This window comes from Oryctolagus cuniculus, chromosome 16, assembly GCF_051225735.1.
Source record: "Oryctolagus cuniculus isolate XC-2025 breed Fujian yellow rabbit chromosome 16, ASM5122573v1, whole genome shotgun sequence".
Lineage (NCBI taxonomy): Eukaryota > Metazoa > Chordata > Mammalia > Lagomorpha > Leporidae > Oryctolagus > Oryctolagus cuniculus.
The window spans coordinates 88,635,389-88,654,151 of record NC_142882.1 but is presented as its reverse complement, the minus strand read 5'-3'; the positions used below and the strand labels follow the sequence as shown (position 1 = coordinate 88,654,151).

Genomic DNA, 18,763 nt, shown 5'->3' with positions numbered 1-18,763 from the left:
ACCGAGGGGGGATCTCCCCATCAGTGGCTGTGACTTCCATCTCTTCCCCTGGGTTTCAGGTAGGAAATCCCGGCATACGCCATTGCAAGGGAAACGGGGGGTGTCAGGGAGACTGCTGTCTGCTGCCCTGAAGCCACTCGTAACTTAAGTGGAGGGAAGAGAAATGGGCACACAAGGTTCCAAGCACAAGGCTGCACACTGGACATGACAAGGCACCAGCTGAGTGGTACTCCCTCCCTGCTGTCCAGTTTTTCACAAGACACCCTATTAAGATGTCTTTAAAAGCAACTAAGCAATTGAGTCGGCTTTCCCATCTGGTCTGCCCTACCCGCAGGGCCACTCCAGCAGCCATCAAACCAAGAGAGCCAGATCACCACTGGGTTGTGTGGGGCGGTGGAGGGAAGATGGTCAGGACAGATGGTACATCTGCGACTCGCTCATTGGTGGAAAGACCCTGAGGATGAAGTACACAAGCACCTGAGTCCACAGAAGCCAGGGCAGGCATTCGGCACAGCACACAGGACACCAGGAGAACCTCACAGCCCTTACCAGAGTGGTGACGGCTCAAATCTGGGGTACCCGTCACTGGCATGAGACCCAGATTACTTTCCAGGGTCCTGGCTTCTACCTGGCACTGCATTCATTGGCTGTTTTCAACATTTGGGGAGTAAATTAGATCATGGGTGGGTGATCTATTTTAAAAATTGCTGTAATTCAGGGGCTGTAGCTGTGGCGTGGCAGTGGGTAAGGCTGCGGCCTGCAGTACCGGCATCCCATATGGGTCCCAGCTGCTCCACTTCCGATCCAGCTCTCTGCTGTGGCCTGGGAAGGCCGTGGAAGATGGCTCAGGTCCTTGGGCCCCTGTACCTATGCAGGAGACCCAAAGGTGGCTCCTGGCTTCAGATCGGTACAGCCCCAGTGACTGCAGCCAACTGAGGAGTGAACCAGCAGATGGAAGACCTCTCTCTGCCTCTTGTTAAAAAAATTTTGTGCAATTAAAAAAATTGTTACATTTGTATCTGTGCTGGATTAGTGTGGAATGGCTTTCTGGGTTATAGCCAAACTATTGCCTAGCTCTGCCCCCTCATAGAATTACCAAGTCAATTCTTCCCAGAGCTATTTTAAGTGCATAATTCAGCTAACAATTATGTAATCCTGTTATGAAATAAGCACAAAAAATTTCTATAAAAAGTTTCAAAAGGGTAGATTAACAAATTGTTACTGAAGCAGCTATAAAAAATGTAAAGGTAAAAGTTGATAGGGCTCCCTTGTTACGAAGGACAAGCAGGGAACACGGCCTGATGGGACATGAGCAACACTGAGAGGGGTGTAAATCTCACATGGGCAGGCATTCAACTGCCGCCTGGAACAGGTCCTGCCTGGCTCAACTTCCAACCAGCTCTCCTCCATCCTGAGGCAGTGGCAGCACAAGTGCTTGGGCCCCTGCCACCACCTGGGAGACCCACCCGGAGTTCTGGGATCCTTGTTACACCAGGCACCTCGGCCTTCCAGTCCCACTGTGGCTTTTCAACAAGAATCAACTACTTCGCTGAGAATTTCACCCTGTAAATGCTGTGTGCAACTCCAGTACCTCCCTATCTGAGCACTGCCTTTCTCGCAAAGCCTAGCCATCTCCGAGCATCAGGACACTCAGGCCAGGGAAGTAAAGAGCAGCCCAAGAGCACCCTCAGACCAAGGAAGGACAGGCAACTTGTTTATGTTTTTATTTCATAATCATAACTTTTAACTCTGCAATTCCGCTAGACTTGGAGGGGAAGTAAGGAAAACACGGAACCAAAGACCTGCAGGGAGAGCACAATTCAGGGCGTCACGAGCAGATGGGGCGGAGGGCGCTCTCCTGAGCTAGAGGAATGGTCAGGTGGGTGAGATAAAACAGACGCATTAGAGTTGTCCACAGTTGGCAATGGTGATCTTCTTGCTGGTCTTGCCGTTCTCGGACCCAAAGTGCTCCATGGCTTCCACAATGCTCATGCCCTCTTTCACTCTGCCAAAGACCACATGCTTGCCATCCAACCTGCAAGCACAAGAAAAATCCCTAGTACCTGTGACCAGAGCCGAGTGCGTAGATATGCACTGTGTACCAAGATGAGCGCAACACCAATCTAGCACAGCCAAGAGAATGTCGGGAAGAATCGCCAAGCCTTTTGTTAAACTTCGGTCAGTATCTGAGAAATGCTACCATCAGAGTTTACTGTATGAGCCACCTCCAAGTGTAACTGGCCTCCTTTAAAAAAAAAAAAAGGCCGGCACCGCGGCTCACTAGGCCAATCCTCTGCCTTGCGGCACTGGCACACCGGGTTCTAGTCCCGGTCGGGGCACCGGATTCTGTCCCGGTTGCCCCTCTTCCAGGCCAGCTCTCTAGTGTGGCCCGGGAGTGCAGTGGAGGATGGCCCAAGCGCTTGGGCCCTGCACCCACGTGGGAGACCAGGAGAAGCACCTGGCTCCTGCCATCGGATCAGCGTGGTGCACCGGCCATTGGAGGGTGAACCAACAGCAAAGGAAGACCTTTCTGTCTCTCTCACTGTCCACTCTGCCTGTCCAAAACACACACACACACACACACACACTCAGTTCCATGCGTTCTGCATCGCAGCGGCTAATGCGCAGCTGCTCGTGCCCTTAGCGGACTGAGGCAAGGGCGAGGGTATGAACTGCTGCTTCACGCATGTCCTTCCCTTACCATTCAGTCTTGGCAGTGCAGATGAAGAACTGGGAGCCGTTTGTGTTGGGCCCAGCGTTTGCCATGGACAAGATGCCAGGACCTGTGTGCTTCAGCAGGAAGTTTTCATCCTCGAACTTCTCTCCATAGATGGACTTGCCGCCGGTGCCATTGTGGCGTGTGAAGTCACCACCCTGTGAACGTGATGGCAACATTTGGCACCATTAACCAGCAACTGCAAACATTACAGGCTCAAACTTTAAAATGCAACTTCAAACTGAATAAAAGCATTATGTAGAACAAGAACTGTGGACCAGCTCGGATACAGAACGTTCTGGACAATCCTCAATTAAGGAAGCAGCGTTAATAAAAATCAGGAAATGTCTTACCTGGCACATAAACCCTGGAATAATCCTGTGAAAGCAGGAACCCTTATAACCGAATCCTTTCTCTCCGGTGCTCAGAGCACGGAAGTTTTCTGTTTGAAAAAATGTATATATACATAAATATGAAAAATACACATGCAAATTGTAATAATTTCTTACATTTGGAAAATGGAACCAACCTGCTGTCTTTGGAACTTTGTCTGCAAATAGCTGTAAGAGAAAAAATCGACAATTAACACCCGCCGCTCACACATCGTGCTGCGTCTGAGTCAGTCATTTCCTCACTGGAAGAGGCTGCTCCTGCAGTAATCGCCACCGACCTGACAGGCAGCCTGAGGGTGCTGCGGGCTGGGCCGAGAAACCTGAGACCCAAACACGCCAAAAATCCAGGGGCAGTTAGGGCTCGAAATAGTGAGACTTGTAAAAAGTGACTCAACGTTTTTACGATGTCACACCTACTTCTGCACAGAGATAGACGGCTTCTCCAATGTTCATCCGCCCCCAACTTCAGGACAAAATCCCGAGGAAGGGCAAGAGCTGCCCCAAGACCCGGGTCAAACAGCTGTGTGTAATGAAAACGCCACCACCTCCAGGCCGTTAACACAGCGTTATGGGTTACACGAGCAGTCACTTCCTGGTCTCCAGGCCCCTCACCTACTAGCAGGGGTGAAAATAGACTGGTTTCTAACACATCTGCTTGGAACCTTCCCTGAGAGCATAACACAGCTGGACATGGAGGTCAGCTACCAAAGGAAGCACCGCCAAGCCCTTCCGGAAAGGGAGCTGTTGAACGTTTCACAGACTATTCCAGAGGTGGAACTGGACCCGCTCCCACGGCTGCGCGCTGCTAGCCAGAAATCTGCAGCACATACAAATCTCATCGCCAACACACGGCAGAGCTCGGCAATCCATTTCTGTTACAACTACCCCTTCTGGACCTTTCAGCTGAGGCCCTCTCGTTCCCTTCTCGGGGCGGGGGCTGTCTCATTCCCATCAAGCTCTCTGGGCCAACCCGGGAGCAACCTGCGGCCCAGCATCGAGCCGGCCAAGTCTCCAGGAGGGCCTGGTCCATCAGCAGCTGCCTACAGGTAAAAGCAGGGGGAGACGGGTAACACCTGCACAGAGCCGGCGGCGAGACAATGCCCCACGCTCTTACGAGAGCCTAAGGGGGAAACCTGCATTCTTTGGTGGCTTGGGAAGTAGTGAAAGGCACTATCCATCCGGCTCCACCTCGCACGGAAGCCCACCGTGTCCTGGAGTGGAGTCGCCTTCACCAGTCAACCTTTGGAGACGCCCCGCGCTAGCTACTCACTCACCCTGAACACCCTCAACACGAACTGGGTGACCACGGGCAGTGCGCCTTGGGGCGGCGCGCCCGCCGCGCGGCCAGTTGCAGCACGCCTGCTCCACGGGGACGCCCGGGAGGGGCTCGTGCGCGCCGCCCCCGCCGCCACTGCAGCGGAAGGCGGGCCCCGGGCGCAGCAGGGGCCGGGCCCGCTCCATTTCCGCTGGGGGTGGGGGCGGGGGGCGCCGTGCGGGGCCTGCAGCCGCATTCCGCGTCCACCGCCAGAGCCCGTCACCGCCCGCTCCCGGCGCGGCCTCCGAGACGCCGCTCACGAGGGCCGGGCGACTCCCCGGGCGGCGGCGGCCAGGGCGCCGGGGCCCGGCCGGCTGCGCTGCCCGTGCGGCGCGAAGCCCAGCAGGGCGGAGCCCAACGGCCGGCGGGGCGCGGGCGGGAGCGCGGCCGAGCACGTGCGCCGGGCAGGGCGCGGCCACGTGGAGCAGGAGGCGGGCGGGGGGCGCGGCCCCCTCCCCCACCGGCCGCGCGGCCGCCCCGCCCGCCTTTGTCCGCCGCCTCGCCGGCCACCTCCCGCGCCTCGCCGGCCTCCCAAAATGGCCCCTCGTCAGGAAATGGCGCCGCCGCCGCCCGCCCTCGCTCCTCAGAGGGTCGGCCCGGCCCGCCCGGCGCCACCGCCCACCGCGCCCCCCACCCGTCTCCTAGACCCCAGCGCCGCGCGCCGCCGCCCGCCGACCTCAAAGGAGACGCGGCCCAAAGGCTCGCCGTCGACGGCGATGTCGAAGAACACGGTGGGGTTGACCATGGCTGACGGAGAGCAGCTGCGGGCGACAACGGCGTCTGCAAAGCGGCACGAGCCCCGGCGCCCGGCCCTTTTATAGCGGATACGGGTCCCGCCCACCACCCGGTCGCGCGCCTTGGTCTGACCAGTAGCAACTGCGGCCCAGCCTGAGTGAAGGCTCAACCGGCCTATGGGCGGGAACATATGCTGGAGGCCGGGCGAGCGGCGCGCGTGCGCCCTGACGCACGGAGGCAGGTTCCCGCCCGCGGGCTCCGGCGCGGTGGCTGCGGCGTGGGGCGGCGGCGCGGGGCGGAGGTGCGGGGAGTGTCGGCTGCGAGCCGCGGGCTCCGGGCTGGGTGGGCAAGCGGGAGGCCGGGGCGCGTGGACCTCGAGTCCCTCGCCACCAGGAGAGCTACCTCCCCATTGCACAGAGCGGGCAACTGAGGCGTCCGCGGCCTCAAGGTCGCGCGGCCAGTCAAGGTCGAGCAGGGTCCCGCGTCCGGCCGGTCACCCGCCGCGCCCCGCCCGGAGCGGCCATGTCCGAAAGGCGAGGTGGCCTTGGAGCATCCCCGTTTTCTTAGCCGCGGGTGGGTCACAGGCAGTACCCTCCTGTCGGCGATTATGAAATGCTTTGAAAATGCCCTACTTTCCGAAAATAGCTCGCGTCGTGTGCTGAAATGTGTGGGCGGAAGCCATTCGGACGGGCTGCTGGCCAGGCCCCTACCTGAGGAGGCTCGCCCCGTCCTGGTCCTCTTTCAGTCGCGGCCTCCCCTCCGCCCCTCGCAGCGCGAGCCGGCTCTGACGCCCGGGAGGAAGATAAGGCTCGCTGCAGCGTGGACTCCTCGGGCGGAGGCGTGAGCAGGTCTTTTGTTCAAGAAACCTGGAGTCTCCTGGCTGCCCCTGAGCCGCGCCATTCAGAATGTTGCTTCATGTCTGGGGTTCAGCGTCTGCAAAGCCCGGGCGGGGCGTGGTGGGGCACCGCGAAGTCCGGTGTCTGGCCTCTTGCCCTTGGAATTAGCACTGATGTCGCGAGCCCCGGATGTGCTGGAAGTGGGAGAGTGTGGCTGTCTGCGCACGGCCACCCCGGGGTCCCCGTCTCACAAGAGTGGAAGGCAAGGCTAGCCGAGGCCTCCAGGCGCAGAAGGCTTCGGCTGGAAACCTAGAGCAAGCAGGACCCTGAAGGAGTGACCTGTCCCCCTCCGCCATGTATTTGCAGTTCTGCCTTGCTGCCACTGCCAACACGGCCGCCACAGGGTCCTAGGTCTCATCCACATAGGTCCAGGATGTGTGCACTCAAGAAGGCGTGGCCCTGATTTGGGGAGGGGTAGCCGGTGCTGCGGGGGACCCCCAGCTGCACTGTCCTGGACTGGACTCCCTAACTCGGTAGAAGAGCCACAGCCTCGGTAGCGTGGGTCTGCCCCAGGCCTTATTTGGAGGAGTCAGATCCGCAGTGCCCAGCCCTGGCTGGCTGAGCTGGGCTCCTCCCAACCTCACAACTCTGTTAACTGTTGATTGCACAGCACCTTATAGACCAATGCCTGCCCCAAAAATGGCTCACAGCGCGAGGGAGCGTGACGGGGAGAAACACGGACGCAGTGCCACAGGCGCGGTGACTGGAAGGCCATCCCCCGTGTGCCTCTCAGCACCTCTGCCTCCAGCTTCTCTCCAGCCTGAGTGGAAGCCAGCGCTGCCCAAGCCAGTCCCACAAGCCCATGCGCTTCGGCAGGCCCGGGGCTGCCCCACATCACTGCCTCCTGTCAAAGCTGCCCTGCCTCGATGCCTTTGTGTTGGTCTCTGACGCTTCCCCCTTTTCACAATTCCACAAATCTCCAGTGTCAGAGTTACACATTTTTTTCCTTATTTTTCAAAAAGCTGTATTAATTCGAAAGGCACAGTAATAGAGGGCGAGAGAGGAAAAGAGATCTTCCTTCCACTGGTTCACTCCCCAAATGGCCACAATGGCTGGGGCCTGAACTCCGTCCGTGCCTCCCACGTGGGTGGCAGGGACCCAGGGAGACACGCCTTCCGGCCGTCTGCTGACTTCCCAGGAGTTTTAGCTGGGAGCTGGATCGGAAGTGGAGCAGCGGAGGCTCAGACCGGTGCTCCAGTGTGGGCTGCCGGCGACTGCAAGCAGCAACTTAACTCCCTCCACCACGACGCCCGCCGCCCTCAGAGTTACTCCCTCCTTCCCGTTGATGCCTACACCCTCCACGGTCGGCCTCCAGCAGTTCCCCGGCCCCGCATTCCAGAGCTCTGCGGGGATTCTCCTGGCCCAAGTGTCTCATCAAAGAGGCCACTTCCCCTTCACCCTGCCCCCCAGGCCTCCTCCCCCTGCCCCCCAGGCCTCCTCCCCCTGCCCCCCAGGCCTCCTCCCCCTGCCCCCCAGGCCTCCTCCCCCGGCCGCGGCTGCCTGACTACTCAGCTCGGTTGCCTGCCTGCTCCATCCAGAATGAATCCTCTTAACACTGTCCGACTCTGACCCGCTCCGGCCGACGTTAGAGAAGGCCCCTGCGAAGCACAGAAGCTGCCCAGCCCTCTCGGTGCCATCTCTGCCCACCAGCTTCCCTGGACTCCACCAGGCACAGCCCACCACTGCGGGCCCTCTCAGCAGCCTCCGGTTGAATCTGCCCGCCCCGTGTGCGATCTCTGTGTGTCCCATCCGTGTATCTCATACCCTGCCGGCAGGCATCAGAACTCGGGAAACTGGTCGAGCGCTTGCATGAGTGAGCGTGTGAATGAGGCGTCTTGGAGGAGGGCCCTGAAGCCCGTGTGAGTGAATTCAGACACACTGTCCACACCGGCACCATCCCGACCCTGGCTCTGGCTTGTCCGGCCTTTCCTGCCTCTTATTTTTCTTCTTCTTATTGCTATTATTATTATTCACGGCCTTAAGAAATTTCTAGGGATTTGTGTTTATTGGCATTTGACCCAGCACCTGGGCCGTCAGCTGGGAGCTGGATCGGAAGTGGAGCAGCTGGGACTTGAACCTGGGCTGATGCGGGACTGCTGTGCCACACGCCTCTCCTGCGTTAGAACTGTAAACCCAACAACACATTGAAGAGTGTAGCAGCGTTATTTCATACTCAGGGAGGTTTTCTTTGTTAATTAGGACAATTGAGCACTTTAAAAGGACACCAAATATATTGCATTGACAAATGCAGTTTAACGTGTTTGAAAATGTATTAAAAGAGAGCAAATATACTAGACTTATAAAGAGTCTAATATGATTTATAAGCTACATTTAAAGCCCAGGAGCGAAGTCAGTTTTAAAGTTGAAGCTTTAATTAAATATCACTTGCCAGCAACTAATAAAATATCTCCTGGATAGTCTTTCTCCACAAAATGCCCCAGGCACAAAACCACACAAGGCGCCCAGGGCCTTGCGCTTCTCTACCCCGACTGCCAGCATCCTGCGGGTTCAGGTTCAAGTCCTGGACGACCGGAAAGAAAAGGAGGAAGAGCCCAGAGCAAGCGCCAAGCAGCCATGCGGTCCCGCGTGCAGCCCGGCCCAGGAGCCCCGCCCGGCAGCGGAATCCAGGATAGCATTTTGACCAGGCGCTAGGCTGCCCACATCCCCCAGGGCCCTGTTGTCCGAGGGGAATGCGGGAGGAGCCTGGGTCAGCCGGGGGCTGCCTGGGAAGAAGAGGGAGTTGAGGCTGGCTGGGCTGGGAGCGCGCTGCTCTGGGCTCCCACTCGCTGCACAGTGCAGCGTCCAGGCCCCCCCACTCCGCCTCCCACTCGTGCTCAGAGGTGGGGAATCTCCCGGTAACCGCACGGCAGAAGCTGGTGACTCGGAGCTCTAGACAGGGTTGCTGACCAGTGCTTCGTTCTCACAGTCCTTCCTGGTGGGGTCTTGGCAGGCCCGGTGCAGACACTACCAAGGTCCCACAGCAGCCGAGAGGTGGAGCTACTGCTGACCCTGGCCCCACCCGGCTCCGGGCCCTGAGCCCATCAGCACTCAGCCAAGTCCTCAATATTTTACAACTTGAGTTAAAATAAGCACAAGATAAAACTGACCATTTTAGGCGGAAGAGCGACATTTTCTAATGTAGGCCTATTTATTTGCAACCGTTTGAAAGGCAGAACAACAGAAAGAGAGACCGAGAGAGGATAGAATCTTCCCTCAGCAGATTCACTCCCCAAATGCCCATTACAGCCAGGGCTGGGCCAGGCTGAAGCCAGGATCCAGGAGCTCCATCCAGTCTCTCCTGCGGGTGAACCCAAGCACTGGGACCATCAGAATGAGCATGAGCAGGAAGCTGGGTCGGAAGCGGATGGAGTGGCTGGGACTCAGGCCGGCCTCTTGATATGGGGAGTGGACAGCCCAAGCAGGGCTCAGCAAGCTGCCCGCACGGCCGCCTCTGCTCCGGCCATGGCTGAGTGTGCTGTGCGGCTGCGCTCAGTCCATGGGCAGTGTTGGACAATCACTAGCCACTTTCTTCTTTCCAAATTGAAACTGAACGTATTACATATGAATGCCCCATTCCCCTCCCGCCCTCCCCGGCCCCCAGCTACGCACTTCCTGTCTGTGAATCCGGCCACTCTGAGGACTGCATTCCCGTCGCATCGCGCGGAATCCGTCTCACGGAACGGCACAGCCTGGCCACAGCTGGTGCTGCCCCACTCAGCCGCTCTGCACACCTGGGCTGCGCCACTTTCCGCACTCCTGGGACGACGGCTGCCGCGGGCACACGGAGTTCTCCAGTCTCCTGACAGCGCAGAGAGGGACGGCCGGGTGACGCGGTCCGTGCTCGCGCTCGGAGGAGCTGCCAGGGCTCGCCCCAGCGCCCGCTCCGCTTGCAACCCCACGAGCATGGAGCATGCAAGCGCCCCAGCTCCCCCTGCCCTTCCCAACACCTGCTGTTCTGGATTCTTGAAGGTTAATTCATTGATTTGTGTGACAGAGAGAAAGATCTTTCTCCTGCTGGTCCACTCCCCAAGTGGCCACGATGACCAGAGCCGGGCCAGGATGAAGCCAGGAGCCTGGAATTCCATCCATGTCTCCCGTGTGGATGGCAGGGTCGCGAGTACTTGGATCGTCTTCTGCTACCTCCCTTCCAAGGCACATTAACAGGGAGCTGGATAGAAGGTGGAGCAGGCTGGGGCCAGCACGGTGGCATAGCAGGTAAAGCCGCCACCTGCAGGGCCAGCATCCCATATGGGCACCTGTTCAAGTCCCGACTGCTCCACTTCTGATCCAGATCTCTGCTAAGGTCATCTCAGCTCTGGCCTTGCGGCCATCTGGGGAGTAAACCAGCGGATGGAAGACCTCTCTCTCTCTCTCTCTCTCTCGCTGCTTCTTTGTAACTCTACCTTTCAAATAAATAAATAAATAAATAAACCAAAGAAAGAAAGAAAGTTGAATTGGCACTCATATGGGATGCCCCACAGTGCAGTCCCCCTCTGCCCCTTTTGAAAAATTGAGTTGTTGGGGCCGGTGTTGTGGCCTAGCAGATAAAGCCGGAGCAGTGCTGACACCCATATGGGCTGCACTGCTCCACCTCCGGTCCAGTTCCCTGCCAACGCGCCTGGGAAAGCAGCAGAGGATGGCCCAGGTCCTTGGGCCCCTGCTGCACCCATGTGGGAGACCTGGAAGAAGCTGCTGGCTCCTGGCTTCAGATTGGCTCAGCTCTGGCCATTTAGGAAGTGAACCAATGGATGGAAGGCCTTTCTCTCTGTTTCTCCTTCTCTCCCTCTCTGTGCGTGTAACTCTACCTCTCAAATACATAGATAAATAAATAAATAATTTTTCAAAAAGTGCAGTAACTGTGGACCTGTATTGTGGCGCAGCAGGTAGAGCTGCCACTTGCAGCACCAGCATCCCATGTGGGCGCCGGTTCAAGTCCCGGCTGCTCCCCTTCCTATCCAGCTCCCTGCTGATGGCCTGGGAAGGCAGTGGAGGATGGCCCAAGTGCTTGGGCCCCTGCAGCCGCGTGGGAGACCTGGAGGAAGCTCCTGGCTTCAGCCTGGCCCAGCCCAGATGGCTGCCACCATCTGGGGAATGAACCGGCGGACGGAAGAACGGCCTCTCCCTGGTTCTCCCTCTCGCTGTCTCCGACTTTCAGCTACATACACACTTTTTTCCAAGTGCAGTAACTGATCACAGAAGGGCGGAGACAGCAGTTCACTTTAGGACCGGGAAGATCGAAGATGGACGTCTGATCGAGTCCCGAAGGAAGAGGGCGGAGCTCCGAGGCCTCCGCAGCTCCGGCGGGAGAGGGCGGGCTGCGGGAGGATGCGAGCCGGGCCGCCGCCGCCACCGCCTCCGGGGCCTGCACAGGACCGGCAGTGGCGCCTCAGCTCGGACGGGGAGGCCGACACCAAGCTCAGAGGAGGAAAATGAGCCAGAGGCGGCCGGCCTGAGCTCCAGCCACCCTGGGCCCCAGGCTGCCTGGCTCGCCGCCCGCCCTCCAGCTGTGGCCGACCCCGTGCACGCCCGCCGCCCCCATCGCTCGCGGCTCCCAGTCTCTCGGTCGCTGCAGACCAACCCGCAGAGGCTCAGGAGGCCCGCAGCCCCCGCCCCCCACGCCCCTCCTCCTGGGGCCCGCCTTCCCTCCTGCCCTCTCTCTGCACCGCCCAGTGGCCCCTGCCTGGGACCTCGCTGGCCCTGGGCTGACTCGGCAGGTGCAGGGGCCGGGCACAGCCCCTACCATCCTGCCTCATGGGCCAGGCCTAGGGCGCAGCTGAGGGCAGCCGCGTGGGGGCGGCAGGAGGGCAGCCTCTCCCCTCAGGACAGCCTGGCCTGCAGGGCTTGGAGCCCCCTGCCCTCCTCCCTCTCCGCGCTCATGTGCAAGGCTGCAGGGTCTAGCCCAGGTGGCCACAGCAAGCGCGAGGCCACCCCTATCCAAACACCCTCCAGGCACTGTCCCCGCACTCGAAGGACACCGCAGCTCTGGTGGCACAAGCCACCCCCCCCCCCCCAGCCCGCTGCACCTGAGGTCTGTGTGGTGAGCGGCCTCACAGGACAGACCAGGATCTCGGGAGCCTCGTCTCATTTGCTTGCTGGTTCACAATGTCGCTTGTCACAGAGAAAATAGATAATTTCATCTCCCCGTGTGGCTGATGGAAACTGGCATTTTCAGTGCACAACTGGGGTCTGTAACACCCAGCTCCCGGCTTGCAAGCCTGCCGCAGGTTCGAATCCTGAAGCAGACGGGTTCTGAATCGTTCCATGCTTTCTTGTTCGGCAAAGGGCAGGCCACCGTGTGAGAGGCGGCTGGGCGCGAGTCCCAGCTGTGCTCCCAAGTCCCGCTTCCTGTTAACGCACACCTCTGGAGGCGGTGGGTGACGGCTCCTATAACTGGGTCCCCACCGCTCACTTGGGAAACCCGGAGGGAGATCCCGGCTCCTGACGTTGGCCCTGCCCAGCTTGGGGATGGAAGATGCTCCTCTCTCTCCCTCCCCATCCTTTTAAATAAAAGAGCATAAGTGATTTAAAAAAGAGACTTAAGAGTCATGTCAGTCAGATAGAACCAGAAAGCCCGGCGTGCCGCCTCTGCCAGCCTGGGCCGCCTCCAGCGTCGGCTCAGAGCTCAGTCTCGTCCCAGCAGCTGCTCCCACGAATTCCAGCACGCAGTGCAGACTGAAACGCGGCCTGTACGCTTGTTGGGAAGAATTTCACACTGGAGACAGTAGACGTTAACGCCTGCACTGCCCTCTGGGCGAGGCCCCGTGTGACCAGCCCAGCGTGCCCTGAATATGCAGCTGAAGGCCAGAGGGAATTGGCCACCCAGGCCTGCCTCTCCTCTGGGTCCCTGTCGCCAAGTCCCAGCCACGGGAGCAGCCCTGGACACGGCCCCCTCATCTGGATCCTGTTGCCTGCATGGGCTTGGCTGGAGGGAAGGTGGGTGGCCTGGGGCTCTCTCTCCAAATCTAAGCTTCCTAAGTGCAGCACAAACAGGTGGTGAGTTTCACACCAGCCACCCTGTCACAACCAGCCCCGGAATCCATGTGGCCAGTGCCGTGGCACAGCAGGTTAAGCCACCGCCCATACCAAGCGCCAGTTCGGGTCCCAACTCTTCAGGTCTCTGCTATTGGCACCTGCTAATGCACCTGGGAAAGCAGCAGAAGAGGGCCCAAGCACTTCAGCCCCTGTCACCTACTTGGAAAATCGGGGTGGACTTCCTGGCTTCAGGCTAACCCAGACCTGGCGCTTGTGGCCATTTGAGGAGTGAATCAGCAGATGGAAGATCTCTCTCTCTCCTTCTCTCTCTGTCACTCTGCCCTTCAGATAAATAAAACATGCACAACCTTTTTAAAAATGCTTTGTTGATTTATGTCTCATTTATTTGAACGGCAGAGAGACAGCGACTGACTGAGAGAGAGCCTCCATGTTCCGGTTCCCTCCCCAAATGCCCTAGACAACCAGGACTGGGCCAGGCCAGAGCCAGGAGCTTGGAACTCAATCTTTTCTCTCCTGTGGGTGGCAGGGATCCACTTGAGCCATTACCTGCTGCCTCCCAGGAAGAAGGAATCAGAGTGGAGCCCAGACTCGAACCCAGGCCCTCTGGTATGTATGCAGGCATCCCAAGTGGTATCTTAACTGCTGTGCCAAGCACCCAACCCCAGAGTGTCTTTTATTTTATATATATATATATATATATAAACACACACACACACACACACTGGGCTGGTACTATGATACACACACACACACACACACTGGGCTGGTGCTGTGATATATACACACATACTGGGCTGGTGCTGTGACACACACACACACACACACACAGACACACTGGGCTGGTGCTGTGGCGTAGCGAGTAAAGCTGCTGCCTGCAGTACCAGCATCCCATATGGGCACCAGTTCGAGTCCCGGCTGCTCCACTTCTGATCCAGCTCTCTGCTGTGGCCTGGGAAAGCAGTAGAAGATGGTTCAAGTGCTTGGGCCCTGCACCCGCGTGGGAGAGCCAGGGGAAGCTCCCGGATCCTGGCTTCAGATCAGCTCAGCTCCGGCCATTGCAGCCATCTAGGGAGTGAACCAGCAGATGGAAGACTTCTCTTTCTCTGCCTCTGCCTCTCTGTAACTCTGCCTTTCAAATAAATAAAATAAAAAAGTAATTAATTAAAAAATGCCTATGTATTTGAAAGGCAGAGTGGCACAGAGAGAAGAAGAGAGAGAGCTCTTCCATCCGCTGGTTCCCTCCCCACATGGCCACGACAGCCAGGGCTGGGCCAGGCTGGAGCCAGGAGCCAGGAGCTCCCTCTGTGTCTCCCACGTGGGTGGCAGGGACCCAAGTGCTTGGGCCACTTCTTTCCCAGAAGCATTAGCAGGGAGCTGCATCAGAAGCAGAGCAGCCGGGATTTGAGCCAGTGCTCTGATGCCGGTGTGGCGAGCACTGGCTTAACTGGCTATGCCAAAACGCCAACCCCCGTGCATCCCTTATAAAGATGTAGGCTCTCTAGCAGCCAGACATTTCGTTGCAATCAACAGTATCTCACTTCAGCTAAATTACACTCAAAAGGACTTCTCAGAAGGCCCCCCCTCTGTTTTTCTCTCTTTTTAAAGATTTATTTATGAATTTCAAAGGCAGAGTTATAGAGAGGCAGAAGCAGAGAGAGAGAGAGAGATCTTTCATCTGCTGGTTCACTCCCCAGATGGCCACAATGACTAGAGCTTCACCAATCTGAAGCCAGGAACCAAGAAATTCTTTCCAGTCTCCCACAGGGGTGTGGGAGCCCCAGCACTTGGCCCATCTTCCACTGCTTTCCCAGGCCATAGCAGGCAGCTGGACAGGAAGGGTGGGCACGGGCCCCGTCACTACCCGACAGGCCTGCACCCCGCACCTACCCAGCCTGGTAGTGGGAAGGCCGAGTCCCTGTGCCCACCCCGGGGGAGAGCCCATGTGGGCAGGGTCTGAGGCACATGGCAGCAAGGGTCTCCCTAGAGACTCCAAGTTTTTAATGAATTGGACTACTTTCTAGAGCTTTTTGGGTTCACACCTTGCATCCCACAGCCCCATCGTCTCCTTACTTGGATTTCTGTGGTTCTGCCCTTCCCAGAGCGTCTCAGGGTTGAGATCACGCGATGTGTGGCTTTTCCAGATTGGCTTCTTTCTTTCAAAAACTTATGCCTGGCCGGCGCCGCAACTCACTTGGCTAATCCTCTGCTGCGGCGCCGGTACCCTAGGTTCTAGTCCCGGTTGGGGCACCGGTTCTGTCCTAGGTTGCTCCTCTTCCAGGCCAGCTCTCTGCTGTGGCCTGGGAGTACAGTGGAGGATGGCCCAAGTGCTTGGGCCCTGCACCCCATGGGAGACCAGAAGAAGCACCTGGCTCCTGGCTTCGGATCGGCACAGCGCCAGCCATAGTGGCCATTTGGGGGGTGAACCAATGGAAGGAAGACCTTTCTGTCTCTCTCTCACTGTCTAACTCTGCCCGTCAAAAACAAAAACAAACTTATGCCTATAACCTTCCTTTTCCTGTCTGGATGGTGGGTTTCCTTTTGGTGTCTGGAAGAGCCACAGTCATTCAGTCCCCACTGGAGGCTGTCTTGCTTGCTTCCGAGTTTGGGGCAATCGTGAGAGCGCATTTAGTGTTGAAGGAAACAGAGTGGCTCGGCTGCGGCTGCGCCGGGATGCATCCAGCACCGACGGAGGGACCTGCTGCTCCGCTCCTGGATCGTTCACATTTCGTTTGTTTGTTTGTTTGCTTGTTTATTTATTTTCACCATGAGGGGTCCTTGCGTGCAGAAGCAACAGCCCTCACTGCAAGCAGCCCCGGGCGGAGCGGGCCTCGCTGGCACCAACCCCGCTCCCAGGGAGGAAGGGGAGGGGAGGTCCCAGGTCTCTCCGCCCGAGGGACTGAAGCCCCTGGGCCCCTCTGGCTTTGTGGTCCTCGGTGGCCCCCGTCGGAACACGGTGGAAAGCACCAGGCCGACTGCGAGGACGTCTGCTTTTCTTACGAAAGCAGCAAAGGCCAGCTGATGGTCCCAGCCAGCACTGGAGACCTGGCACTGCGCATCTTCTCTCTGCACCCCCCTCGACATTGGCGCCAGCTCCAGGCCAATGCTGACCCTCATGTCCACGTTCCCGCACCAGTGCCCCACAGTTCCGCGTGGGGCGGAGTCTGCTGTTGGCAGCACGGCCAAGCACAGCAAAGCAAGAGCCTGGCACCCCAAGCCCCCACCTGCTCCCTTTCCCTGGGCGACAGCCCAGAGGAGGGCACTTTGCTGCCCGCAGGCAGGCGACGTCCTGGGAGCCAGCCCACAACACCCTCTGGGTCCCACTCCCCGGGAGCACCCCCAGGGTGGGCGAGCCAGGGCTGCTGTCGCCCAGGGAGAGGGAGCAGGTGGGGGCTTGGGGTGCCAGGCTCTTGCTATGCTGTGCTTGGCCGTGCTGCCAACAGCAGACTCCGCCCCACGCGGAACTGTGGGCCACAGGTCTCCCTCGGCCACCGGTCTTACGGCAGACCAGCGGACACTTTCCCAGCCCAACCTGTGAGCACCAGATGAGAGAGGGCCTCAGCAGCCGGGACCCAGTGGCGTCCGGCTGGTGCCTGGGCACTTGTCCCTCGGTGCCAGCCCCTGCAGGCAGACAGGCTGGGCCATCTCAGGAGTCACAGGAGCCAACAAGAGGCGCCCAGGCCGGATCCACTCCTGCAGGGGGACCGGGGGGGGGCCTGGCCCAGGAGGCAGGCGCTGTCCCCCCTCAGCATTTGGAAGCGGGCAGAGCCACCACCTTCAGCGCCAACATCCCATATGGGTGCCAGTTTGAGTCCCGGCTGCTCCACGTCCAATCCAGCTCTCTGCTATGGTCTGGGAAAGCAGTGCCCATACCGGATGTCTTGTCACAGGTAGCGGTTCTATCTATCTACGCCACAATGCCAGCCCCCATTTTTAAAATAGTATTTTATGTATTTGAAAGGCAGTTTGACAGAGAGAGAGGAAGAGACAGAGAATCTACCACAGCTGCTTCGCTCCCTGAATGTCTGCAACAGCAGAGGCTGGGCTAGACTGCGGCCAGGAGCCTGGAGCTCTACCCAGTTTTCCACATGGGTAGCGGAGGCCCAAGCATTTGGGCCATTTTCTGCTACCTTCCCAGGAGCGTTAGCAGGGAGCTGGATCAGAAGTGGAGCAGCCAGGACTCAAACCAGTGCCCATGAGAAACGTGAGCTTCTCGGGCAACGGCGCGGCCCTCCGCCCCACAGCACTGGCCCCTGGGCCTGTCACTGAGAGGCCATAGTTAGATCAAGTCTCTCCCTTCATCTACGGACCAAACAGAAGGCTTTGAGGCTCAGTGCATCTGTTGTTCAAACCACTGTCAGTTTCGGCCATTTGTGTCTTTAGAAATTCGCCCATTTCTTCCGGGGTACGTGATCTGTCGGCACAGAGCAGCTCATGGCGCCATCATCCCTTTACTTTGTGAGGTAGCAGTTAACGCCCCACGTTCAGTGCAGCTGTCAGTCATTTGCATCCTCTGTCTCCCCTAGTCAGTCTAGAGCTAAAGCTTTGCTACATTTGACAAAAGAGCCAATTTTGTCTACATCGGTTCTCTCTCTTTTTCCTCCATTCTGTTTTATCTTTACTTTTCCCTTCCATTAGCTTTGGTTTTACTTTGCTCTTTTTCTACTCTTTGTGTACCATTGTTATTGAGATCTCTCTCCTTTAATTCATTTGGGGACTGGCGCTGTGGCGTAGCAGCTTCAGCCTCCAGCTGCAGTGCCGGCATCCCTCGGGTGCCAGTTTCCAGTAACCCCAAGTCCCAGTAACCCCACTTCCCATCCAGTCCCTGCTAATGGCCTGGGAACGCAGTGGAAGGCGGCTCAAGTGCTCGGGCCCCTCACTCACATGGGAGACCCAGAAGTAGCTCCTGGCTTCAGATCAGCCCAGCTCTGGCCGTTGGGGCCATCTGAAGCAGTGGATAGAAGATTAATATATATATATTTATATATTGATATATTAATATATATAATATATATATTAATATATTATTATATATTATATATATAATATATATTATAATATATATATTAGATTTATTTGAAAAGCAGAATGACAGATAAAGAGATCTTCAGTCCACTGGTTCACTCCCCAAATGCCCAAAACAGCCAGGACTGGCCAGGTCAAAGCCAGGAGCCCAGAACTCCATCCAGGTCTCCCATCATCTGCTGCCTTCCCAGGCACATTAGCGGGAAGCTGAGGCAGGACTCGATCCTAGGGCCTGTGTCAGGGGATGCAGTGGTTTAAGGTGCCGTGCGCGCCCGTGCGCCCCCTTCTTCCGCGTAGGCCTGGGCAGCTCCGTTTCCCTCTCAGCACTGCTCCTGCTGTATCTCAGGCTTTGCTGTTTCCGTTTCAGTCGTCTCATTTTCTAAGTTCTCTTGTGATCTTGCCCCTTTTGTTAACTGCCACGTATTCACGAATTTTCTTTTTTCTTCCGCTATAAATTTTTTATTCCATTGTGAGTGGAGAAGGTCATTGGCAAGATTTTCATGTCTTCACCAAGACTCGCTCGGTGCCACGGTGCGTGGTCTGCCCTGGGTCACGTTCACGTGCACCTGACAGGAACGTGTTCTCCTGCCGCTGTGTGGACGCCTGTTAGGTCTCGTGAGCTTATGTTCAAGTCATGTGCCACTTGCACAAACGTAAGATGTGACGCCCAGGGGACACTAAAGGGAAAAACCTG

The 18,763-nt window shown here is 57.8% G+C and overlaps 1 protein-coding gene across 1 annotated transcript; it reads right to left on the bottom strand.

Annotated features, from left to right (window-relative positions):
- Window positions 1–1,786: 1,786 nt before the first annotated feature.
- Window positions 1,787–5,209, bottom strand: PPIA (peptidylprolyl isomerase A; the record flags this gene model as incomplete). Its single annotated transcript, NM_001082057.1, is given in 5 exon segments — window positions 1,787–2,035; window positions 2,702–2,874; window positions 3,070–3,158; window positions 3,246–3,276; window positions 5,100–5,209. Coding segments are annotated over 5 exon segments (495 nt in total).
- Between the last annotated feature and the right edge of the window lie 13,554 nt (window positions 5,210–18,763).